Below are 27529 nucleotides of genomic sequence, written 5' to 3' on the forward strand. Positions count from 1 at the left end.
AGTTACTCGGGTCTTATAAAACGAAGACTGCTATTTCTAAAATTGTCATGAGTACCTAGCTTTTCTAATCTACCTTCATTGATTTTTCCGGCAAGTTCGGAAAACCGCCGCAACCTCGGATATGTTTACCGAGCTTGCCGGAAAGTTCCGAGAAGATGCGATTACTAAAAAAAAAAAAACAGTACCACACTGGAATATTTTAAACTAGGTGCTCATTGGTTCTACTGACCTTTTTTTCACCTCCAAATTGAAATTACAGTAGAATACAGAATGCTTAAAGCACAGTTAGGAGTTATGCCATTGCCGACGTGAAGCCCACTCTTAGATTAACCATTCTGAATTATGACCCGCCCCCCCCCCCCCCCCCCCAGTGCTCCAATGTGCCTTCTTATTAATAATTAATCGATTCAGCAAATTTAACAAATGGTTCAGATATCTTCTGTATTTTATTATGCTACAGCGCTAGCTCACCAATCTTTTTAAAAGATGAGCTTGTGTTGAAGATAATTTTGATGATATTTTACAGCACATGAGTAAATACATGTTTGTCTTTTTGGATGGAGCAAGGTTTAAGGTTAAATACATATCAGTGCACCATGGCAATCTCTATCTAGAGTTATCTTTCTTTAACCTCCTTATAATTCTGTCAAGGACTCTTAATCCCTAACTTAAATTGGTAAAAGAATTGAATTACAGAATACTTCAGATTACACAATGTGCTAAAATATAGTGCATATTTATTATGAAATATATGCTTGGACTTTTTTTCACAGGTCAAATCATTTTTCAACTCAGATAAAAGTGAAAATGTAAACATGAAGTTCCTTTAAAGTTTTGAGTATTAGAATCTTGAAAATTCACAGAGGTGTAAACTCTAGAAAATTCCTATTAGAAATTTTCTCTAAGCAAAAGCAATTTCAGAAGCTTTTATCTTTTCCTTTTCCATTCTACTGAAAATCATTTATATTTTGTTATCATCAATTCGTCTGATCTGCTTTTGATCTTCCATTATCGCAAGTATATCTACAGTGGCAGGTATACGAGCAATCTGATGAACACATTCCAATACTTTATTATTTATATGTTACATGTACATGCAACATTGTTAATCAGTCAAGACCTAGGCTCGATTGTTCGGGTGTAATTTTTGGATTTTTAGAATTCATCCTACCGCCCTAAAAATTATAATAAAGTGCTATTCCATCGTTAGCATTTTAGCTCACCTGAGCTGAAAGCTCGTGAGCTTTTCTGATCACCCGTTTTTCGTCGTCCGTCTGTCTGTCCGTCTGTAAACTTTTCACATTTTCAACTTCTTCTCAAGAACCACTGGGCCAATTTTAATCAAACTTTGTACAAAGCATCCTTGGGTGAAGGGGAGTTTAAATTGTTAAATTGTTAAAATGAAGGACCAAGCCCCCTTCAAAGGGGAGATAATCAAGAAAAGACAAAAATAGGGTGTGGTCATTAAAAAATCTTCTTCTCAAGAACCACTGGGCCAGAAAAGCTGAAACTTATATGGAAGCATTCATGGGTAGTGTAGATTCTAAATTGTTCAAATCATGACCCCTAGGGCGGGGACACAATAGGGAATACAAATTTTACATTGAAATATTTAGAAAAAAATCTTTAAAAATCTTCTTCTCAAGAACCACTGGGCCAGAAAAACTGAAACTTATGTATAATTATCCTGGGGTTTTGTGGATTCACCATTCTGAATTATGACCCCCCCCCCCCCCCGTGCTCCAATGTGCCTTCTTATTAATAATTAATCGATTCAGCAAATTTAACAAATGGTTCAGATATCTTCTGTATTTTATTATGCTACAGCGCTAGCTCACCAATCTTTTTAAAAAGATAAGTTTGTTATCGATTTAGGTCAGTCGTGGCCGAGATTCGAACTCACGACCTCCCGATCACGGAGCGAGCACTCTGCCGACTGAGCTACCGTGAACGGTTCAAAGTACAATAAGTACTGAGACAACATTTTTCTTGATATTTTTTCCTTAAAGGGTTTTTAACAAGTATCTAAATTTCTTAGAAATGAAACACTATAGATAATTATATTTAACGTTTAATTATTAGATAATTTTGAAAACGGTCGTAATTAGGCAATAAAACTCCCGTGATATAGGGTTCACTGTTCAACACTGTTCAATGGCGCCGCGTACGCCATTACGAACTTCACAACATTTCTGTGCGCGACTTTTAAAATGCAAGTTGGTATATTTTTTTCATTATGAGAAGTACCATTTTCTTAAATATTTTATAGTACAGAAAAAAAATCGTGATCGCGGGCATAAAAGATTGTTCTGAATGAAGACGAAGCCCTCGCAATTGTAGAAAAGGGCCCCCTTTCACCTCCCGACCAAGCCCAGGGCATGTAAAAAATCTTCCTAAAACTTTCTTGCGTGCATTTGGGCATCCAAACGCTTCAAATTGTACCTTAGTAGCTGTCAATTATCCAATTATCACTTATCTAGGTCAAAACGAAAAGTACTTCCCTTGTCCAGGATTGACACCTGTGACGTCAGAGCAATGGCGCGTAACATCGGCGATCAAAATATGCATATTGAGATATCCAAACTTTGAATCGCTGAAACATTAAAAATATTAATTTTCTGGCAAAGAATTTTAAATGGATGATTTTAATAGCATGTAAATTTTGTTATATCAAAAAATTTTGAGACATCATAAAAATCCTTTAACTAGTATATACATGCTTAATTGTATTTGTAGACCAAAAATCAAATATACAATATCTAAGTCTTAAAAGCTCCTTTCATTTTTTAGCAAAAATTAAAGTATCGTAAGTACTGAAGGACAGTTTTAGATAATCCGAACTTTTACTTCTACCAGTAAATATACTATATTCCATATAGGCAAAAAGGCTGTAGCCTACACATCATTTTCTCAGGAATAAAAAAAATTGTTGAAAAAAAGGGTGAAAGGATGATAAAATTTCTTATCTTTTTTTTTTATTTTGCTGCAAATGCCAAAATTAAGCGTTCTTAGCAATCTGCACTTTTATACCTATCCAATGTTTAAAGTTTTGCTTTATATTTAATGAAAACTATTCCTATAGCTGGCATTTTTTTAAAGCTGAAATTTGATAACTGGAAATGTTTTTGGTTCATAGGAAATTAAACGTATTGTTCGTATTTGGATTATTCAATAAGGAAGTTTCCATATTTTCTAAGCAGAGTAAAGGATAAGTTAAGAGTTTTCAGTTTTGTTAAGTGGTCTAGCTTCTTATCATAATATAAACTGAAATTAAATTTACAATATTATTTTCACTAGCTGGTCAAATTACAATCGTAGATGTCTTGGAGTTTGCAAAAATGTTCTAGTTCTTTCTGAGGTTTTTTAAAAATGAAATAGCATGTTTGATAAAAGATATAAACACATACAATTATTTACTATTGATGGAGGTGATAATTATACATAATATGTATTGTTGTATGTTTTCATCAGAGGCCATCCTCGCCAATGCTAGCTAGAGGTTCTGAGTCAGGACCCCTGGCATTGCGGAGATGAGGCATGAATAAATATTTATGCCCCGAGTCTGGTTTTGATAACGGAAATTTATTGAACAAATTGAAATTACAAAAAGAATCGCTTTTCCTTTGTCCGTCTATTATTATATTTTATTTATTAAAGTGCTCGTTAATCTAGACAATCAACCGGCCACTCTTGTTTAACATTTAACGTCCATTACACTGTAGGTTTAAGCGAACCTCAAACCAGTTGGGCTAATGCAATAGGGCGAACAAACCTGAGGTCGAAAGCACTCATAGCAAACAGGAGCGAAACCACTAGGATTCCTACAATGGGTTTTGGGTAAAACTAGATGTGAAAAGTAATTTAAATCATATATTTATATCTATTTTGAGTAAATCCTTCAGGAATAAGTATACTGTTAGATGAGAATCAAATAACAAAAGTTGAATTAAAAGAAAGTTTTAAAAAAAACTAGATATTTTTAAAATAATTATAGAGGCCTAGAATATTTTGAGTATGGGAACTCGCACTGTCAGCACTGGTCAGAGGTGTTTACAAATGAAATATGACTTATGTTGACGAATATGCCGTCGGACTTTATATTTTTTGCGAATAACCTAAATAAGAAGATGATGCACAAAACACAAAAGAATTTTTGCTTGAAATGATTTTATTTCATAAACATGATATGACATACTTCATCAGGACATTATACTTATCAGGACATTATACATCCCAAATAACATTCCCGCCGAATAAGAAATTTCTATTCGTTGTGGAACAGCTGTTGAATTGTTGGATTTAAAAAGTTTTGATTCAAGTGAAAAGAAGAAAAATCAATTTATGGCTTGTAGGCCTAAAACCCCTCGTAAAAACACCAAAATAAATGAAATAGGAAAAATAACGTCTAAATTAACACGGTAAGTACAGTATTGTGCCATGAGCAGTCAGGGGTATAACTCAAACAAGTTATCAAAAAAATAACTTAAATAAGTTATTTTACACACACGAAATTTTTTTTAATAATAACTAAAATAAGTTATTTTTATATCCTACTTGGACCTTGATTTCTTGGGAGTTTTGTATTTCCTGCCAATATGCATTGCATTTTGGGATTCCATTATGTAATACTAGATGGAGTGCACCGACTCCAATAGAGAATTGGTGAGGAGGTGGAGATAAACAGCATTTTAATCCTTATTTTGTGGTTTTATTTACATGGTTTATATGTCCAGTTTTTATCATTAAATAAAAAACTTTTCCCAATTTTCCCAAGACTTTGAACATTTTTTCTGGATTGAGCAAGGTTTAAATTTTATCAAACATTTGTTTTTGTCTTGGTGCACGAGCAAAAACCTTTGGTGCACAGGGTGTGAAGTTAGGGAGGAATGACACAAAATAACTTACACAAGTTATTAATTTATTGAAACTATTTTGGAAAGATAACGTGTTTGAGTTACTAATGCTGGGGAAAAGTAGGTCATAGCAAAGGGAGGTAACTCACTGTGAAAAAAAAATAACTCATTTGAGTTATTTTTGACAATAACTTGTTTGCATTATGCCCCTGACTGATGAGTGATTGTCCAAATACTTGTATTCGAAATGACCGCTGTTTCTCCAGATAAGTACGCGACTATCAGATCCAATGTCTACTTTACATTCATCACTGAATATTACTATCTGCCAGTAATTGACGACAGTTTTATAACGGTTGCCTCTGCACCACGGGCACTGAAAGTTAAGGCCAAAAAAAATAATAGTCTTGTTTCCAGCTACCAGCCTGAAAAAAATAGGGTAGGTAGGTAGGAAAATTATTTTATTTTATTTTTTATTTTATTTTTTTGCGACAGCATTATTTGGATATGAACTAATACAAGATCAAATTAAACATGTCAGAGGTCAATTATGTCTTTATATTTCCATTTCTAATTGTTTTCTCTGTGATAACTCTTTGAAAGTTAGGAGAGTTGATTTCTTGATCATTCTATTGTAATGTAAATTTCGCCAAGCGAAAGGTCAGGAGCTAAGAAGGCCTAATATGCATGTAATTCTCGTGCGGCTGTCTTTGTGTCTGACTCTAAGAAGGCCTAATATGCATGTAAATCTCGTGCGGCTGTCTTTGTGTTTGACGTCAGTGGGCGGGGACTATTGAAATTGAAATTTCTTGATTTTTTTTTTTTTTTTTTCCAAAGCTTAAAAAAAAACTTTAGGGTCGGGTGCAAAAAAATAGGGTCGGTTGGGTAGCAGGAAACAAGACTATTATTTTTTTTGGCCTAATGTAAATATTGAGTATGTACATGTATAAAAAAAAGTCCTTTTTTAATATCTTTTTCATACTCAATATATTTACATTAACTTCCAGTGCCCGTGCTCTGCACCAAGAAAGCCGAGCTTTACGATTGACTTCACGAATTATGATTCGTTTTCTTACAACTCTCCTAAAATACCCCTGCTTAAACGAAGTTCTCTGCACAGTTCATTTTGAAACAGTAGACTCTCTATGTTGGTTAAATAAGGCAGTGATATCAGACAAACTTTGTTTTTTGTTTTCTTTTACTGACTTCAAAAGTTGCCATGCATTTCAGTACCTCACTTCTGAAAATGATCTGTCACCAATGTTATTGTTGTTCAGGGTATTCCCAATCTACGAGATATTTCTTGCTGTTTCCATACTTGCCAACCTCCAACATATAAAAATCTGGTCATAAAACGTAACGAAATATATGTATATATAAGCATTTGTGTATTGAGAATTATTTTATGAAAAAGAGACTAACTTACAATGCGAAAATTTAATATATATTGATTAAATGTTACATGTTAAAAGAGCATTGAAGGTTTTATTATTCTGACCTGAATTAAGTGTGCATTTTTTTTAAAGGAAAGTCTTTTCAGAATCTAGCGCATTGCTGATTTGAAGCACATGGAAAGTTTGTGCTAAATTTGAAAGTATTCCGATTTTGGTTTTGAAGTTATTTTTCCTCTCTCGAATTAATGAAATAAACAAGTGCTATTAAAAGTACAGTTATGCCTACACTATCTTCGAATACTTTATATTTTATCTAATGAAAGTTGTTTTCCAAGATTCCTTGATAAGTACATTAATATTGTTTCTCTTTTTCTTGGTTCAATTTGTTCCTGCTGATAACGATCTCGTTCTATCGGAAGTCATTTTAAATTGACTTCAAACTTTGATTTGTCAAAACAACTCTCAGGTAATTGTTTTTACACCTGCACTGATAATTTACTGGTATACAGCCTACTGAACATAGCCATCAGCATTGTTTACATATATCCAAGCTTAGGTTGTAACTGGAAGTTGAAAATGCAACCTAATTTACAAACCAAATCCGGAAATCAGGAGATTTTTGGGTTGTTCGGCAAAAATCGGGTGAGAAGCATGACCCGCCGTGTCACAAAAAATAATCGGGTTAAGGGTCGAAAAATCGGGTGTAACCCACGAAATCGGGTGAGTTGGCAACTATGGCTGTTTCAGTTCCATTTGATACAAAGAAACAACTATACTTCGTTGACATCATTTTTAGGTCACCTGAGTCACTCAGGTGACCTATTGCTATCCATTTTTGTTTGTCGGCGTGCGTCATGCGATGTGCATTAACATTTGAACATTTTTAGCTTCTTCTCTGAAACCTCTAAACCAATTTCAACCAAATTTGGCATATAGCATCTATGGGTGAAGGGGAACAAAAATTATGAATTTCATGGTCCCTGCCCCCCTGGGGCCTGAGGGGTGGGGCTAAAACCACCAAAATTAATGCAATCTTTAAAAATCTTCTTCTTTACTCCTGGACATCGAGCAGTCAAACTGTTGGCATCATTGTAATAAGCATTGAGTCCTCTACCAAAATTGTGAAATTCATGGCCCCAGGGTCAGGGGTTCTGGTGCTAGGGCGGGGCTATATAGATCATTTCTAAGTATATAGTTATGATGAGTAAGAGTGCCTCTTCCAAAATTGTGAAATTCATGGCCCCAGGGGCAGGGGTTCTGGTTTTAGGGTGGGGCTCTATTGATTATATAGTGAAAATGCATTAATTCTTTGAAAATCTTCTTCTCTGCTCCTGGGTATTAAATAAACTAACTAGGTATATAGTTATGATGAGTAAGAGTGCCTCTTCCAAAATTGTGAAATTCATGGCCCCAGGGGCAGGGGTTCTGGTGTTAGGGTGGGGCTCTATTGATTATATAGTGAAAATGCATTAATTCTTTGAAAATCTTCTTCTCTGCTCCTGGGTATTAAATAAACTAACTATGTATATAGTTATGATGAGTAAGAGTGCCTCTTCCAAAATTGTGAAATTCATGGCCCCAGGGGCAGGGGTTCTGGTGTTAGGGTGGGGCTCTATTGATTATATAGTGAAAATGCATTAATTCTTCGAAAATCTTCTTCTCTACTCCTGGGTATTATTGAAACACATTAAATACATAGTTATGATAATCAAGGATGCCTCTTCCAAAATTGTGAAATTCGTGGCCCCTGGATCAGGGGTTCTGGTGTTAGGGTGGGGCTCTATTGATTATAAAGTGAAAATGTTTTAATTCTTTAAAAATCTTTTTCTCTGCACCTGGGTATTATTTAAGCAAACTAAGTACATTGTTATGATAAGCAAGGATGCCTCTTCCAAAAGTATGAAATTCATGGCCCCGGGGACAGGAGTTCTGGTGCTAGGGCGGGGCTATATAGATCCTATAGTGAAGGTGAATTATTTCTTTGAAAATCTTCTTCTCTGCCCCTGGGTATTGTTTAAACAGACTAAGTACATTGTTATGATACGCAAGGATGCCTCTTCCAAAAGTATGAAATTCATGGCCCCGGGGACAGGAGTTCTGGTGCTAGGGCGGGGCTATATACATCCTATAGTGAAGGTGAATTATTTCTTTGAAAATCTTCTTCTCTGCCCCTGGGTATTGTTTAAACAGACTAAGTACATTGTTATGATACGCAAGGATGCCTCTTCCAAAATTGACCCCAGGTTTAAGGGTTCTGGTGGGGGGGGGGGGGGGGGGGCTTCTATTGATTATAAAGTGAAAAAGCAAAATTTCTTTGAAAATATTCTTTTCTGCTTCTGGTTAAAAAAGCAAAGAAGCTAAGTGTATAGTTATGATGAGCAAGAATGCTTCTTTCAGAGTAGTGAATTTCATGACCCCTGGGTCAGATGTGCTGGTGTGAGGGTGGGGCTCTTGATGATATAGTGAAAATGCATTAATTCTATTAAATAATCCTGTTTGCTCCTTAGTGTTAAGTAGATAAACAAAGTGATTAGTTATGATGAGCAAACTTATGGTTCCAGGGTCAGAAGCTCTGGTGTTGGGGGGGGGGGGCTCTATTGATAATATAGTGAATCTGTAGTAAAAATGCATTATTTCTTTAAAAATCTTCTCCGAACCTGGGCATATTTGAGGCAAATAGAGTAAAAAATTTTATAAGGAAGGGAATTTTTACCAGATTTTTGAAAATCTGGACCATTTGGTCAAGTGTTCTGGTCCTGGCCAGGGCTCTATTAGTTTGTATTCTACTGAGAGGAGTTATTCCCCTTTGCCATTTACTACTGTAAATGATGTACTTGAAAGGTAAATAGAATAAGAGAATTATGCAAAAACTTTTATTGTATAATACAAAAAGTACTTTCATTGTTTTAATGATCAGATAGACTTGTAAGTAGTAGATAAATAAAAATGAGACAAAAATAACTTGTCTTATTAAATGTTCATCAAAGACCAAGAGAGGCCAATGTAAGAGATTTCAACAAGGGATTAAAATAGTACAGAAGCATTGATAATTTGTTAATATACTGTATGGTAATAGTGATAAATGGGGAACAGATTAGAATCTAATTTATGAACTGTTAATGAATATTAAGACCAATTATTTTGTTGATCATGATCACCCTATTTTTTTTTTTCTTTTGGGCAACAAAGTTTCACCTTTCAGTTCATTTTATACTCTATGCATCCTTTAAATTATTGTATCATACTCAGGTGACCGTTAAGGCCCTTGGGTCTCTTGTTAAATTTAACTCTTTCCGAGCAGTAGTCATATTGTTTACATTGAAAATATACACTGCAGACGAGAATTTGTGACATGTAAATTTGTCACGTGATAGTCACAAGGACATTCTAAAAATAGCATCATTTTCACGGACAACAGTACCTTTGTTTATTTATAGTACGCAGATAATTTATGCTTAAATACGCAATGCATGTGACTTCGGATGATCACTAATGGCATAATACTATACATGGCAAAGAACCCTGTAGTGCATTGCTGGAGAAAGATACTCTCTTTTGAGAAGTATGATGCTTTTGCTTACATCTACTCTTAGGCCAAAAAAAATAATAGTCTTGTTTCCTGCTACCTGACCTACCCTATTTTTTTGCACCCGATCCTAAAGTTTTTTTTTTTAGTTTTGGAAGAAAAGAAATTGGGAATTTCCAGAATTTCATCATTCTGTCACTGTAATCGATTTCCGTTGTTAACACAAAACAAGCATTTCATGAAATTCTTGTTTTGAATATGGACTTTCATAAAATACCATTTGAGTTGTGCATAAAAAGACATGAAATTTAATTTTAAAAGACAATATTGACCTGTGACATATTTAATTTGATCTTTTATTAGTTCATATCCAGAAAATGCCATCGGAAAAAAATAAAATAAAAAAATAAAATAAAATAATTTTCCTACCTACCTACCCTATTTTTTCAGGCTGGTAGCAGGAAACAAGACTATTATTCTTTTTGGCCTTAGTTGTAAGCCAAAGTGTACCCGCTTCTCTAAAGAGAATAATTGCTGTACAACTTTCATGAGTTGTTCACAGCATATTAATCTTTATTTAGCTACATAGCTAGATAGCTTGGTTAACATTAGGCATTTAGGAAGGTATAGTCAGATTAAACTTAAATAAGCAACTGAAATGTAATTTTACTGTTACTTTTAATGAAAATGGCAATATGCTGCAAAGATGTCAATTTAAGCAGGGACCTATTACCATGATTTTTATTAGTATGTGACTATAGGAAAGGATGTAGTATGGCTAGACTGGGAATTGAACCCAGGAATCCTGCATCACCAATCAGGTGCTCTACCTACTGATCTATCCAGGGTGATATCCATTTGTAACAGGAAAGGAGAAAATGTATGGATGGACTGGGAATGGAACCCAGGACCCCTGCATCACTAGTCAGGTGCTCTACCTACTGAGCTATCCAGGCTGATATCCATTTGTAACAGGAAAGGAGAAAATGTATGGATGGACCGGGAATGGAACCCAGGACCCCTGCATCACCAGTCAGGTGCTCTACCAACTGAGCTACCCAGACTGATCGATATCCATGGCCCAAACCATTACACATTTATACATTACATTCCTACCTCCTTAAATTGTCTTTGCCCTCAAAGACACAACCAAATTAAGTTCTTATTTGTTCCTATATTGCTAAAGAGGAACCATATTACACTTGTTGGTAGGGGGAGTAGTATTGCTCTAAGAATGCTTGTTAAACTGACCAATCAAATTCCTTATTACTAATTGATCTATAAGCTAAGCATGTTGGCATTTTATTTACAGATGTGGTCATGCCATGTTCCTTTGATGATTGACAAAATCGCTGACATAATAATTGAGTAAATTGAGATTAACCTCATGAAAAGTTTTTCGACAGGCTTTAATCCCAGAAAAAGATTAAAGATTTTACGTAAATACAAATTACATGTACTTTTAACTTTTACTCTTCCTAGCCACTTGACAGGTGTCCATGTTGTCCAGCAGGGGGGGGGGGGGGGGGGAATGTCCAAGGTAATTTTTTAATTACTTTACTATGTACATTAAATAGCTCTGCAAATTCCAGAAGGGACCCCCCACCCCTTGATCCGCACGAGTATAAGAATTTATCTCAGTGAGAGTTATCTCTCTTGTCAGAGTATCAATGAACCTTAAGGAAGAGCAGATAACGTGAACATAAAAGAAAACCAATTTACTAAAATTGCTAAATGTTTCGTTCCAAAGGACAAATTGTGGAATTGTGCTTAAGTTTAATTAATAAACTTTTTTTTTTGCTCACCTAAGCTGAAAGATCAAGTGAGTTATTCTGATCACCTGTAAACTTTTCACACTTTCAACTTCTTCTCAAGAACCACTGGGCCATTTTTAACCAAAGTTGATACAAAGCATCCCTAGATTAAGACGATTTTAAAATAAAGGGCCAAACTGTATTTCAAGTGGAGATAATCAAAAAAAGGCAAAAATAAGGTGGAGTATATCATTAAAAAAATCTTCCTCTCAAGAGCCCCTGGGCCAGAAAAGCTGAAACTTATTTGAAAGCTTCCTGAGATAGTAAAGATTATAAATTGTTCAAATCATGGCCCCAAGAGGTAGGTTGGGGTCACCACAGGGAATCAAAGTTTTACATTGAAATATGTAGGAAAAAATCTTCAAGAACCACTGGGCTTGAAAAACTAAAACTTATGTGAAAGCTTTCTTATGTAGTGTAGATTCTAAATTGTTCAATTCATGACCCTTGACTGAGGGTAGGGCAGGGCCACCACAGGGAATCAAAGTTTTACATTGAAATATATTTGAAAAATCTTCGAACGCAAGAACTGCTAGACAAGAAAAGATAAAATTTAGGTGAAGCTTCCTGTGGTAGTGTAAATTGTTCAGATCATGGTCCCCAGGGGTAGGGTGGGGCTACAATAGGGATTTGCTAGGGAAAAATCTTTAAGAAAAGCAAAAAAGCTACGTTTAATTATGTTAATGTGGAAGCATCCTCTGCTCTTGTTGATTCACTTTTAACTCACCTCAACGAAGTTGGGGGAGCTTATGTGATACCCTCGGCGTCGGCGTCCCAGGTTAAGGTTTTTGGAGCAGTTTTCTTTTCAAGTACTTCTATGGCCTATATTAGTCAGAGATGCATGGAGGATGCTTCTAGTGTGTTTTATTGTACCAGTCAAGGTTTCAGATGCTGCAATTTCAGCTAAAGAATGACCAGGTTAATGTTTTTGGAGCAGGTTAAAGTTTTTGGAGCAGGTTAAAGCTTTTGGAGCAGGTCTCATTTCCAAGTAACTATAAGCCCTATATTGACCAAACTTGCATGGATGATACATCTAAGGATGCACACTACTGAACTTGCTTCAGATGCTGGATTTGACTTACATTTTCCATTTGAGTGACCAGGTTAAAGTTTTTGGAGCAGATGTCATTTCCAAGTAACTATGAACCCTATATTGACCAAACTTGCATGGATGATACATCTAAGGATTCACACTACTGGACTTGCTTCGGATGCTGGATCTGACCTACATTTTCTGGATGAGTAACCAGCATAAGTTTTTGGAGCAGATCTCATTTCCAAGTAACTATAAGGCCTATCTGAACCAAACTTGCATGGATGATGCATCAAGGGATGAACAATCTCAAAACTTGCTTTGGATGCTGGATTTGACTTACACTTTCTGGATGAGTGACTAGTTTTAAGTTTTCAGATAAGTCTATTCCCAAGTAACTGCAAGCCCTATCAGACCAAAATTGCATGAATGTTGCATCTAGGGATGCACACTCCTAGATTATTAGTTTAGTGTGAGACTTTGCCTTACTTAAAGACAACATTCGTTGAGGTGAGCTCTGTAATCTCTGAATACCTATGTTTTTGCTCTAATCATAGCCCCTTTGTATAGGTTTGGGCCTCAAAAGATGATCAGAATTTTACATAGGAATACATGTGTATTGGGAAGAAAATCTGATGCAAAACAGAGGGCCAAAGTGACTCAGGTGAGCATTGTGGCCCATGGGCCTCTTGTTGCAATAAACTATGACATCACATGAGGGTGGAAATACTTTAAACTATACATGCTATATACATGTACAAGTATAACCATGATAATTTATGTAAAAATGAAGATTTGTTCATCATGTTCGTTTTTCTGTTTGCCAGCTATAAGATTAAAGCAACTGTGAGAATTGAAACGGATACAGAAGACAAAAAGTATTATAAGAACAAAGATGGGGAGGGAAATAAGTTTGTAGTGTTCTTGAAAGATGAATCAGGCTCTGAAATTAGAGGAGTGGCATTTGGAAAAATTGCCGAAGAAATCGAGTCTGAGATTGAAAATAATAAGGTAAGTTAATTTTATTAAAAGGATAAAGTTCTTTTCTTTCCTCCACTTTTCTGATTACTAATGACAATTTTTATGCCCCCTTAATTGAAGATTCAGGGGCATATAAGTTTTGGTCTGTCCATCCGTCTGGCTGTTTTTCTGTTTATAAGTTTGTCAGCAAAAAACTTTAACCTTGCCCATATCCTTTGATTGGTTAGAGCTAGGGCTTTCGTATTTCACTTGTGTATTCCTTGTGACAAGAGTTTTCATTTGGTCCAACATATTTGACCTTGGCCTTGGAGTTTGACCCATTTATGCAAAATTTTACCAAACTTGAACTTTTGAACAAATGAACTTAGAGCTTTCATACTTCACTTGTGTCAAGATCTTTGCTATGATAGCAACATTTTTGACATTTTGACCTTGAGGTTTGACATACTTTTGAAAATCATTAACCTTAGCCATAACTTTTGAACATGCAAGGCTCAAAGTTGCAAGTACTTAACTCACAAATGCGAGCTAAAGAGCTAAATCCACGAAGGGGCTAAATCGGCCTATTTTTTCAGGAAAATTAAACTGAGGGGAAGAAGAAAATTAACAATAGAAACATTATCCTTGGGTATCAAACTTAAATAGTTTATGCCAATTTGTTTATTTGATGACGTCATATTTGTACAGAAAACGTCTAAACACGTGCACTTTGCTAGTTTTTATCAAAATAAAGCATTTTTTTCGCCTTTGGTTCAAATTTTTGCTGTGGCCACACCCTTCGAACAAAATAAAATTTATACCATTGAAAAGAGGATTAAAATATGAATAAATAAAGTATATTTTTATTTTGTGGTCACATCGAAATTAATACTTTTCGTTCGGTTCAAATACCTTAGCACTGACTCACACTGTGAAAATAGCGGGGATTACCCTACATTAATAGAAAAGAAAAAGATTCTACCGGGTATATTGTTTTTGTAAATATTAAAAAGTTTCGAAATGCGAATGTTATATTTATAATAAGTTAATTTGTGTTGTGGTGCAAAAAAAAGGATGAAAAATTCTCGCTAAGCATGACTGCATGTAGATGCAATAATGTCAACATTTTGTGTACTACGTGCCTCAGTCCTGACCCAAGACTTTTCCTTCAAGAAGTTGATCTATAACTCATCATTATGCTGAAAGGTTTTAAAAAAAATAATAATGTGTTTTCTTTTCCTCTGACAGCCTATTTATTTATGCTTTGAATTTGTTTTCCAACTCCCGGCTCCTCCTCACTATGGTCAGTATGCCTATGGTCACTATGTAATCAAAGGGAGATCACCCGAGAAACATGTAGGCTACTTCTTTATTTTCTCCTGAGTGCCTTGTTGAAATAGCCTAGAATATGAAACAATTTACATCGGATGCAACTACCAGGATGAATTTATAATGATTGTTTTGCCACCTTACAAAACATAAATTGTGTATGTCGTGAAATCTGCATCGACAGCATACAAATGGTTAATGTCACGCAATAGAGTCTTTTATAACTATACATGTATTATAATAATAACCCATACCCAACATGCGTTTCAGAAATCGCCAGTGGCATTTTAAGACAAAAGATTAATCAATATTTATTAGTGAAAACCTTTACTGATCCGAGACTTCTTAACATAAATTATGTTACGAAGTATTGAACCTAGAAAATTCGAGCTGACAGATCAAATAAACGATAGATTGATTTTACAGATCGTGTATAATTTTTGTGATAGGCCTCTTAGACTATAAGAAAAATGCCCTATATTGTATAAACGAATAACTTATTACCAAGGCAGTGATAACTCTCTATGGTTTTAAGTAATTTCAGTATCACATGCATGCTGTGACCTAGCCAACACATGAAAAAAAAAATGTCAAAGGGAGGCTACTTGCTATCTCTTTCTATTTTGAGTTACTCCGCTTAAATGTAACAGGCCCATGGGAGAGAGGGCAACCAAGATTAGCAAGCATGTTTATAATGTAGTAGTGTTAATTCATAAAGGGGGATTAGAGCATCGATATAAAATAAGAAGCAAAAAAAAAAAAAAAAAAAACTATTACATTTACAAAAAAAAAAAAAAAAGACAAGGGTTATTGGGAGGAGGGGGGTTGCGGGATTCCCACTCCCACACATTAAATACGTGGGACAGTTCGACCAATTACTGCTGCCATTTAAACAAGAAAGTAGTAAAGTGAATAAATAACAATGCTAATTATATTAGACCTTGTATATATAGTATAAAAAAAAATAATAAATTCAATAGCAGTTTTTTTTTTCAATCTCCTTGATAAAAATTTAATTTAAAAACGATTGATTTTTCGTGACTCGGTCATTGCATAAATTTATTATTATAGATCCCAAGCCCGTAGGTAGCAATTTCAGTTGGGGGGGGGGGGGGGGTGGGGGGCACAGTCATACATTTTCAGTTGGGGGCACTATCAACTACCAAAATTCCTTGACAAGCAAAAAAAAAAAAAAAGGGGGGGGGGGGGATCAGACGTTTTTATTGACGGGGCACAAGCATATAGTAGCTTTGTTTTATATAGTATACTATATATCGGCAAAATTATTGGGGGGGGGGAGGGGCATGGCCACCCCCGATTCTTACGGCCATGTATCCTGAATGTATAGAATGTAATAGAGAGGTTGAGATTTACGGTGTACGGGTACGGGTACGTCTAGTAGGGGAATTCCCGAAATGTTATTTTAAATATTTGAAAATTATGAGTAAAATTATGAGTAAAATGTTAAAACTGGTTTTGAACTATATGAAAGTCTTAGATGTTGTTATGTTTCAATTTAATTTTCACTTCTCACCAGATAATCTTTACTTCATGATTTTATTAAAAGGGTTTATAATAGGTACTCCCCACAATGGGAGTGTGTAAGATGATAATATGATAAGAAAACGATTAGGTAGCAATAATTAATTCGATCGTTTTTGTCATCTGAAATCTTCATACCTATTGTGGGTATATTAAAAACATTTCTCTTTGATGATATAACATATTTATCATAATTGGTGAACTTTATTTTGATTAAGTAATTTACAATGAGTAAAGTGGTATATTGCCATTTCCGTTTATCTTGTTTGTTTTGTTTTTTTTAACTTCAGGTTCCATTTTGAAATTCAAATACTTCGAAATCTTGTGTTTTCGTTGGACTCTTAATTTTTTTACGGCCGATTTGATGCTTTGTAAACTTGTTTAAAAGTCTATAGTGGCTTCTTTCCTGTCAATCTGTGGTGTGCAGGATTACCGTCAAACATCACTATTTATTACATGTACATGTATGAACCACAATTTCATTTCAAATATCCGGGAAATGCCATAAATTAAAGAAGTGCAACGAAAGTCTCAAAATGACAATAAAATAGATGGTAACTTTAAACGTATTCATTTTTAATGCAACTTTTCATTTTAATTTTATGGTTTTGTTATTAAAGAGTACTAGTACTTGTGTATTTTCTGAAAAAGTGTCTATTTTTTGTTTGTATGCCGTGTGACCATACAATAAAACATTTAAGAATGATAAAATCCTTATCCATGGTTACTATAGTATATATTTTACTACATTAATTCAGTTTTACTCAAATATGATGGATTAACACGTTGTGTTTGTTTTCAGATTAACGTATCTCTTATTATCATTTAAAACGTGTTACAGGTATCAACGATTATACCAGACAACCGTTGTATATAACAAATATATGGCATTTCTTTAGAGTACAAACTGCTTTAATTAAAAAATAAACCAAAAGTTTTAAGAACTTCTTGAAAAATTCATAGTAAAATTTTCCCAAAATTTTAAAGAAGAGCCTATGTTGGTTATTTTTATTCCATATGTACATATGTTACTTTCTTATACAAAATGTCAATGTCACGACGTTTAAGTATGTAACGTCAACGTAATGACGAGAAAGTATTAATAAGGAAAACAATACCAAATTTAAACGAATGTTAAAAGAAAACCAGAAAAGATATTGTTAAAAAATAAATTGTTTTACAACATACAAATCTTAGAGTTTTATGTGAGAAAGTTTCATTTATTTTGATGACTGGGCTGATTTCCCTTTCGTGGATTTAGCTCTTTCAATTTTGCGAGTAAAATTAACAATTAGTCGCCACTCCGCGACCAAAAAAAAAATCTGACCAGGCCTCTTAACATTTCTTACATTGGGTTAAAAATTCAGTCAAAATAGTCAAGATGGCAGGCTCAAGGAAACAATCGGTCTGTCCATTTTTGCATTTTCCATCATACAGCCCAGAATGGGGAAGAAATGCAAAAGCAGTGTGTTAAATACTTTTCTCTCTGCAAAATAAGACCTGAAATCTCGAAGACTTTGCAGAAAAGTAATATACTGTTGTTGGAGTTCCCTAAGCTCTACATGTTTTCGAAGTCTCTGTAACCCGAATTCTTGCTCGCCCCAATATTACATACGTATCAACGATAAAAATTCTGGTTAATGAAAAAAAATGATGTGATATGATGTAATTTATTATCTAATCTAATCTTGACCGCTGCACATGGTCATCATACAAAAAATTCGTTCGAAAATGTAGTTAAATATTTTTTCCTAGTGAAAATCATCGTTGTAGAGCATCAGTAGGATTAGTTCTGCAGAGAGTATGGAAAAATAAATATTTTGAAAAAGATTTCGATATGTGTTTTTTTTTTTCAACATTTCCTATTTCTGAAGGCGACCTTTACACTTGGCAACCTAAATCTCAAAATGGCCAGTTAAATTAAAAGTAGGTAGCCATATCATGCATATGGCTACCTTGTCCCAAAGTCTGCTTTGAGTCCTGACATGTTTGAATGTTTGGAGTTACGGTTTTCATATTTCATGTGTGTTTTTCTTGTGACAAGACATTCTCCTGGATACCAACTTTTGTGACCTATTGACCTTGGAGTTTGACCTTCTTTTGGAAAACTTAAAAAATGGCCTTAACTTTTGAATGATAATAGGCAATCAGATTTTTACATTGGATTATATAGGGAAAAAATCTTTTAAACTCCTCTTCTCAAGAACAGCAAAGCCATGGTAAATAGTATTAATGTGGAAGCATCCTCAGGTGGTGTAGATTCAAGTTTGTTCAGATCAAGAACCCCAGGGCTAAGGTAGGGCCACAGTAGATGATCAAAGTTTTACATAGGAATTTATAGGAAAAGATTTTAAAGACCTTTTTTCTCACGAACAGCAAAGCCATGATAAGTCATGTTTTTATCGAAGCTTCCTCTGGTAGTGTAGATTAGATTTTGTTATTACTTATTTTGTTCTGAAAGTCATGGCCCCTGTGTATAGGGTAGGGCCACAAAAGACAGATTTTTACATATGAATACATGTACTTAGGGAAAAAAATCCGAAGAACAGCAAAGCAAAAGTGACTCAGATGAGCGTTGTGACCGAAAGGCCTCTTGCATTGTGTTTAGCCCAATTTCAAACAAACTATTCATGTTTTTATCAAAACGTGTATACTCACATACATTTTGGTGTTAGCAAAACTGCACCAAAAAAGATTGAACTTGTGTGTAAACTTCCTAAGGTAGTTTGAATTCTAAATTGTCATGGCCCGAGGGGTAGGGTAGATCAAAATAAGGAATCAAACTGAAAGTTTCATATGGAAATATAAAGGGAAATTCTTTACAAATCATCTTCTCATGAACAGCAAAGCCATGATCAGGATGATTAGTCATATGAATAAGCATCCTCAGCTTAGGTTTAAATTCAAGTTTGTTCGCATCTTAAAAGAATACTTTTTAAAAAGTTCTGAAGGGAAGCCATGATTAGTATGGAAGAACCTCAGATAGTGTAGATTCAAGTTTGTTCAAATCATGACCTCTGTTGTAGGATGGGGCCATGTGTACATTTGGTGATCAAAGTTTTACAAAGGAGCATATAGGGAAAATACTTTACAAATCTTCTTCTCAAGAACAGTAGAGCCATGATTAGTCATTATTAAAAGAGAAGCAATGTCAGGTTTAGATCATGACTTTAACAAAACTTTAAAAACCTTCTTCTCAAGAACAGCAATACCATGATTAGTTATTAATATCAAAACAACTTCAGGTACTGTGGAATCATCATGTTCGTGGGGGATCATTGTTCGTGGATTTTGAAAGTAGCCCTTACCCACGAATATTAGTCCCCACAAACATTGAAACACACAAACATTTAGCACAGTTGATTCATTTATCTTAATAAGATATGCAAGTTACCCATGAACCAGTCAAATTCCCCATGAACAGTGACCTCCATAAACAATGATGATTCCATCGTAGTCTCTTCAAGTTTGTTTAAATTATGACTAAATCATTATTAATATTGAGAGATATTAGGACAAAAGAAAAGAATGATAAAATATAATGTCAAAAAACCTTTTCTTTCAGGAGTACTACATCTCTGGTTTTGGTGCAGATATAACGGTGGCCAATAAAGACTACAAAAGGTGCCACAAGTATGAGCTTAAGTTTCAACGAAAACCCTTAATTGAACCAGTTGATGGTCCTTCCCTTTCCCAAGACAGTGGCACTGGTGATGCAGCTAGTTCAAGTAGTAGCAGTCACAGGGGCACAGAAACTGCTGTGAGAAAAAGGGTTCAGTTTGAACCAGTGCATGTTGAAGAAATTCACAGAAAACATAAATCCTCAAAAACTTTTGGTAAGGTTTTAAAGAGAGGGAGCATCTTACATGTACAAGGAAGCATAAATGAACAAAATATTGTTATTTTGAATTTCTGTATAAGGACTATATTTGATAGGAATCAATTTTGGCCCCCCAAAATCAACATTTTAGAATGTGATTCAGATATGTGTAATTGTTTTTTATTTTGTAGAAGAGATTATATTAGAGATATTTCCAATACATTTTTCACATTTATATGCATTCACAGGCTGTTGATGACGTCAGAAATGATGCTACTTTAAATTCCTTCAGGGGTGTGCAATTACCATCGCCCGACGCCCGGGGCTACCAATTTTAGAGGTCGGGCTATCATAAATCTTTACTGTGTTAGCCCGTTTGGCTAGTAAATTTAAAACGAAAATATGAGTATATTTACGTCGACTGAATTGATGTACGAATTAACTTTGTTGTAAAATCATAATCTTAAATTCGTTTTAACCTATATGTATTGTGTGTTGCTATCGCCAGTTGTTTCAGTGACAATTATAGTCGATAAATATAGGGAGAAGTACCTGACAATAACAAAGCGCAAAACCAATATTTGTTTTATTCATTTCAACTTAAATGTTTTTAGCTCACCTGAGCTGAAAGCTCAAGTGAGCTTTTCTGATCACCCGTCGTCCGTCCGTCTGTTCGTCCGTCCGTCTGTAAACTTTTCACATTTTCAACTTCTTCTCAAGAACCACCGGGCCAATTTTAACCAAATTTGGTACAAAGCATCCTTGAGTGAAGGGGAGTTTAAATTGTTAAAATAAAGGGCCAAACCCCCTTACAAGGGGAGATAATCAAGAAAAGACAAAAATAGGGTGGGGTCATTAAGAAATCTTCTTCTCAAGAACCATTGGGCCAGAAAAGCTGAAACTTATGTTGAAGCATCCTTTGGTTGTGTAGATTCTAAATTGTAAAAATCATGACCCCCGGGGCAAGGGCGGGGCCACAATAGGGAATCCAAGTTTTACATTGAAATATATAGAAAAAAATCTTTAAAAATCTTCTTCTCAAGAACCATTGGGCCAGAAAAGCTGAAACTTATGTTGAAGCATCCTGGGGTAGTGTAGATTTTAAATTGTTAAAATCATGACCCCCGGGGAAAGGGCGGGGCCACAATAGGAAATCCAATTTTTATATTGAAATATATAGAAAAAAAAAATCTTCTTCTCAAGAACCACTTGGTCAGAAAAGCTAAGACTTTTGTAGAAGCATCCTGGGACAGCGTAAATTCTAAAGAATTCAAATCTTGACCCCTGGGTGTAGGGCGGGGCCACAATAGGGAATCCAAGTTTTACATTGAAATATATAGGAAAAATCTTCAAAAATTTTCTCCTCAAGAACCTCTTGGCCAGTAAAGCTGAAACTTATATGGAAACATCCTAGGGTAGTGTAGATTTTAAATTGTTAAAATCATGATCCCCATGGGTAGGGCGGGGCCACAATAGGTATTACAAAAAGATCATCTGGTGAAGAACAGCAGGGCCAAAGTTATTCAGGTGAGCGTTGTGGCCCATGGGCCTCTTGTTTATTTACTTTTTTGCTATACTTATACATGTATTGTTTTCGGTAGTTAATGGGCTAGTGACTGGCAACCTCGGGCTAGTAACTTGCTTACTGCCACTAGCCCGACGGGCTAGTAACTAATTTTTGTAATTGCACACCCCTGTCCTTATTGTACGCGAGTACTTAATATCACGAAAGGGCTCTTAGACGCCAAATCGCGAGAACAATAATTCGCGAATGGACGGTGTACAATGAGATTTAACATTAATTTCAACACCATAAAAATAAAAGGGAGTAACTTTATTTCGCGAGTGGTGCTCCTCGCGTAATTACGCGTTAATTAATTCCTCGCATATATTTAGGAATCTACAGTTTTTTTGCAATCAAACAAAAATTCAAAATAAGACAAAAATGTGGCTTTTCCTTGACGTTTTTCATATGGGAAACATAGAGTGCAGCTTTGAACATGCAAAATTTTTCTGTCAGTAATTAGTCTTGGATAGATACATCTTTGGAAAAAATATAAAGTTTGTTCAAGTCTGCACTCAATATTTTCTACAAGAAAAACTGATTGAAAATAAGCAGTTTTATACAAAATATGCTAAAATGGCAGGAAAAGGTGAACTTTATGATATCATATTTCTAAATTAATGGCATTTTGATCAAATTGAAAGGTATGAATAAAGGTGACGTGTATAGCTGTGCAAAGTAAAGCTATATACAAAGTAAAATTAAGAAACATGTATTTATTTTTGGGGCCATTTGAGACACTTATCATATATTGTTCTTTGTAGACATATTGGGCGTGGTAAAGAATCTCTCCAAGGCAGATTACCGATATGATGAAGAATCAAAGTTTTATAAGAAAGATATTTTACTCATAGACTGGACAGGAGAAGTAACTATAGGGATAACAAGTAAAAAAAAGAAAGATGTAAGAATGTTTCCTTTCTGATAAAAGGCTAGATATGAGTTATCAAAACAAAGTTTGGGAAGTTTTTGTTTTTACTCTGTATTCCATTTCTTCTCTGGTACTTTTTTGTGTGTTCTTGGAAACTACTCATCTGATTGAGAAGAAACCTTTTTTATGGTAAACAGGCAATAACTTCTAACTATAATTATGTCCAATTGGATTAATAAATTATATGTATTTGGTTTTTCCCCAACAATAACACAGATATTTACTTGTCTATAAGATACAGACCAGATGATCAGGTAAACCATCTCAAGCATCTATGTAAGGACATTTAACCAAATTTTGTCTGAACTCTGCCTTTAAAATGTAAATGTTGATTAAATTGAGATAAAAAGTGTGTAATATGAGCACTGATTTTAATATGTAATGACCTGTGAAAAAAAACAAAGAAAACATTTCTTTCCCGAACATTAAACAAAGAATTTATAAGAAGAAAAACTTCATAAAATTTCATGTAATCTAAAGTAATCACAAGTAATCATGATTACATGATGGAAAAGTAATCAGATGTAATTGATCACTTTAAAAAATGACTGTAATCAGCTTGTAATTAATTACTTTTAAAATCCAAAGTAATTGTAATTTAATCGATTACTTTTGAGAGTAATCGACCCCATCCCTGTCAGGCATGATGTGTAGATGTGTGAATAAAAGGTCTTATTATACCTCTGTTAATTAAGAATACTCAAATTTGATTGGCTTGTTAGAAGGCTTTTAAACTCAATAATGACTCCAAAAAGTACCATTTACAGCAATAATGACCTAGGAATCATTGCATGTGGGGTATAATGACCCGGTCATTATGAATAATGACTGTTCAAAATGACCTGTTAATCTAAATTCCATTCAAATTTAAGAATTAACGCATACAGTAATGACTGTTCATTACAAAAAATGCCGTTATAAAAATATGTTTAGTCTTTTTATGATACAGAATACGATAGTCCTTTAGATGGGTCATAAAATTTATTATTATATAGTCTATTTATAGTCCCTATATAATCTATACAAACGCAAACGGTTCATAACACTACATATTCACCGGATTTGAAGCCGTATTCACTGGAGGGTCAGTGAGCGTGCAGCGGCATTGTGATGTCACAATCAAATCCTCAAACAAAGTTGTAAACAGTTGGTTGCAAAGGCCAGAACCAGCTGTGTATCTGAGCAGGAAAAATGTCAGGCATGCCTATCGCAGGATTATTTTCCAAACACTTCGATGTCTTACGCACAGCGGATGAAAAACACAGACGTTATAACTTGTAATCTGGACATTTTTTTTATTTTTCAACGACAGAAGTTCGTAAATGAAAAGAATGTCGTCATGCAGTCAGTTATGAATGTCGTCATGCAATCTTCAATGCCTTATTTATTCAAATCTGAACTATATAATAAAACAATTATGGACCCCTTTTGGTGGTGAATATGGTTTGTTATCCACCAGAAAAATTTCAATATTGACCGAGGCGAAGCCTCGGTCAATATTGATATTTTTCTGGTGAATAACAAACCATATTCACCACCGAAAGAGTCCATAATTGTATATTATTTTCATTGAAACTTTCGTTACAATGTCAAATTCAACGAATGCAGACTTGAATCTTTTGTACAGTAAAAGTCTGCACCAGATTGTCATTGTACTCGGAAATGGTATTTGTGAATTTATAAAAATGCATGTTACTGACAATCACAAAGTGTTTTAATAAATCGGCGGTGCAAAAACTTACAAGACTTGCAGGTGAAAAGTAAACAACTTCACTAGCGAATCCCAATCCCGATGAAACACTGATAATAACAGTTCGTAGGTTTAATATATTGATTGTTAGGGCCCCGCAAGGATTTGCGGGTCCCCTATAGTAATCACTCTGTCCGTCTGTCTGTCTGTCCGTCTGTCATTCTTCCGTCCACAAATTTTCTGTTTTTTCTAATAACTTTTTTTAGGGTTGACCAGTTAAGTTCAAATTTGGTATGTTGGTTGAATAGGCAGTAAGACATATTTTGATGCTATGTTTGGTTCTCTATGACATCCGGTTTCGAGCTGGGGTGGTGGGGTATATTCCTTAACTTTATATAAGAGTGAATGGGCAAAGAGAGATAACTGCTGAGAATGTTCCTATTGTAAACTATGAAAGGCTGCAATGAGTCTCTTGGGATTAATTAACTTTCCTCTTGAAGAAAATCCAAAGCATTTATCTTTATCTGCCACATTGAGATTAACTAACACCTCTGTCTGCAAATGAAGTTTGTTTTGAAGTTAAGGTCAATTCTGAATGATGTTTACATTCTCTGAAATGTTGATTTAAATAATGTTCATACTTTATTTTGGTAAAATACACAATGAGTTATGATTTTATTGAATTCTAAAAACAAGAAATAGATAAAGATATTGTTTTTATTATTATTTTCTTTTTTCTTTTTCTTTTTTTCTGCCTTATGTAAGTTCAAGAATACTAATTATTTTAACAGGTATTCAGATAATAACCTCATTCTATCATTGCTGAAAAAGTTCTTATTGTAAACTTAGAATAAAAGGTTGAGAGAGCAGTATAATTAATCCCGTGGGTTTGATTATCTTGCTGGTTTGCAGAATATTTTAGAGGGTTATCTTTCTGTCACTTTAAGATTAATTAACACCTTTAATGTCTGCAACTGATATTGTTTTGAAGTTAAGGTCAAGCCTGGGTGATATTTGCATTCACTGAAGGCTGGCATTTTAGAAAACACATGCTTCATTCATTTTTAAATACATTTAATTGAGTTACTATAGATATGTTTTTTACTGCCTTGTGTAAATACAAGGATACTATTTACAGATTGTTGGATATTTAGCAGTTGCTGTTGCTTATTCTTTATATATTTTGAAATTTTTTGGAATCAAGTAAAATTCTCATCCCCTAATCTGCACCCTTATATTTCTAACCTTCGGCGGGGCCCTTGCTGACTGGTCAGATTTCTAGTTTTAGTAATTAAGCCTACAAAAATTGTCTTAACTTATATCAGTATGATAAAACAATTGATTACCCCTTATGAGTTCAACATTGTGAAATAAGGACCCTTGACCTGGCCCACTCGCTGACCTGACCTGAGCGAGGCCGCTTAGTGGCCTTGGTCAGGTCAGGTCACCTCTTGGCCCAGGTCTCGGGTCCTTATTCCTCAAACACAGAAGACAACATAAGCTTTTAATAGCATATATGATTAAAATTAAAAAAAAATACATACATGTATGAGTTTTTTTTGTGGGATGGGCAGGGGGTTTACTACAATTTGCTGTTTCCCCTTTGTGAATTCAAACTTGTTCAAATTAGGTATGTTTAAATGGCAAGACATATTTTGATGCAAAATTTTTTATTCGATTTATCATGTTTATGTTATCTGGATAGGGCTGCATGGTGGGATAGATTTTTTACTTTATAAAAAGAGAGAGTGGACATGTGCATGTTTTTAAGAATTTTGATAGCAGTATAATGTAGGAACCTTATATACATATCTATATTCTAAATTTCATCTTGTTTTCTTTAAAAATTAAGGGAATTTTAGTCATATAAACTTTCAGCCAATCAAATTTCAGCACACATGCATGCACATGTTTTCATGAATTCCCGTTTATAACATTATGAACATACCTATTCTTTAAGTTTTAAAGTATGTTGTTAAAAAAAAACAAGGAAGTTATTCAGATTTTTGTGACAGCCAATCAGAGTGAAGTGCATGTCCATGAGTTCATGCAGATTTGACCATTTCATCTTGTCTAGACCACTAATTATTCTTTAAATTATGAGTTTTAAAGCAGTTGATCAAAAAATATAAAAGTTACAACAATATCAAGTATATCAGTCATTTCACTCATCACACATGCAGGCACATGCTTGCATGTGTGGTAAAAATGACCTTCATTCTACACAACATGTTTAGAAACCCAAAAAGGTTTCTCCTCAATTGGATGAGTAGTTTCAGAGATCACTTGTTTGGTGGACATAATTAAGATTTGTTTACCAGTAAATCATCCCTAAGAATCAACTAGGATACCTTAGGACTCTGTTGTTTTACAAAAGAATAATTATTAAAATAGCTAAAATATGTGCAGATTTTTTTTTACCCGTTGTTACAGGGGTTGAAGTATACGGTAGCCTGACTCCTGGGGCTTGTCATTTTAAGACTTGGGCTAGCTAATTTAAATGTAATGATAGTCCATTTGAGTAGCAGAACAGAAAAAAAAAATTTCTCGTCAGTTTACTTTTGCTTTTGGTTTCTTTTGAAAGAGAACTACATTGTAGTTTAATTTATTTCTATCACCACAGCATTTGAAACTTTAATTTAACTTGTTATGTTTTCATTTTGCGTAAAAAAAAATTTGGGCTGGTTTAAGTTTGAGGTTTGGGCTAGTAATTTTTTACTGATCAGCAGTCCCTGGGCTAGTGGGTTTTCCAGGAAAATTTCAACCCCTGTTGTTACCTTATTTTAAGATAATTAATTAAGCTTATGTTGTTATGAATATCTTACAGTGCATAGATATACATAATTCATGTTTTTCAGCTCGACATCCTGAAAGGGTTGGAAGGCCAGATTGTTGGAGTAATTGGATGCAAATGGAAAACAAGAAGAGACCAGAAATGTTAGATTTGGATTTTTTGGATTTTTTTTAGCTCAACTGAAATTCCCATAAACCCATAGTTTTTCTTCAAACCACAAAAATTTGACCCCAAGAAAATATGTGATTTTACAGTATATATATTTTTAAAAATGTTTAC

General features: G+C 34.5%; 1 protein-coding gene across 3 annotated transcripts in view; it reads left to right on the forward strand.

Moving 5' to 3' along the window:
* Positions 1–4321: 4321 nt before the first annotated feature.
* The window catches only part of LOC133178898 (uncharacterized), a 41273-nt gene continuing 18065 nt past the window's right edge, over positions 4322–27529 (forward strand). For all 3 annotated transcript variants that reach the window (XM_061313560.1, XM_061313561.1, XM_061313562.1), the window contains exons 1-5: positions 4322–4418; positions 13448–13631; positions 20017–20287; positions 22600–22739; positions 27315–27393. In XM_061313560.1, the coding sequence (XP_061169544.1) occupies positions 4342–4418; positions 13448–13631; positions 20017–20287; positions 22600–22739; positions 27315–27393 (751 nt within the window). In that variant the 5' untranslated portion in view covers positions 4322–4341. The remainder of the gene's footprint in view (positions 4419–13447; positions 13632–20016; positions 20288–22599; positions 22740–27314; positions 27394–27529) is intronic.

The sequence above is a fragment of the Saccostrea echinata genome, unplaced genomic scaffold, assembly GCF_033153115.1.
Source record: "Saccostrea echinata isolate AGI-Se365-2 ecotype Australia unplaced genomic scaffold, CSIRO_AGI_Sech_v1 ptg000003l, whole genome shotgun sequence".
Classification (NCBI taxonomy): Eukaryota; Metazoa; Mollusca; class Bivalvia; order Ostreida; family Ostreidae; genus Saccostrea; species Saccostrea echinata.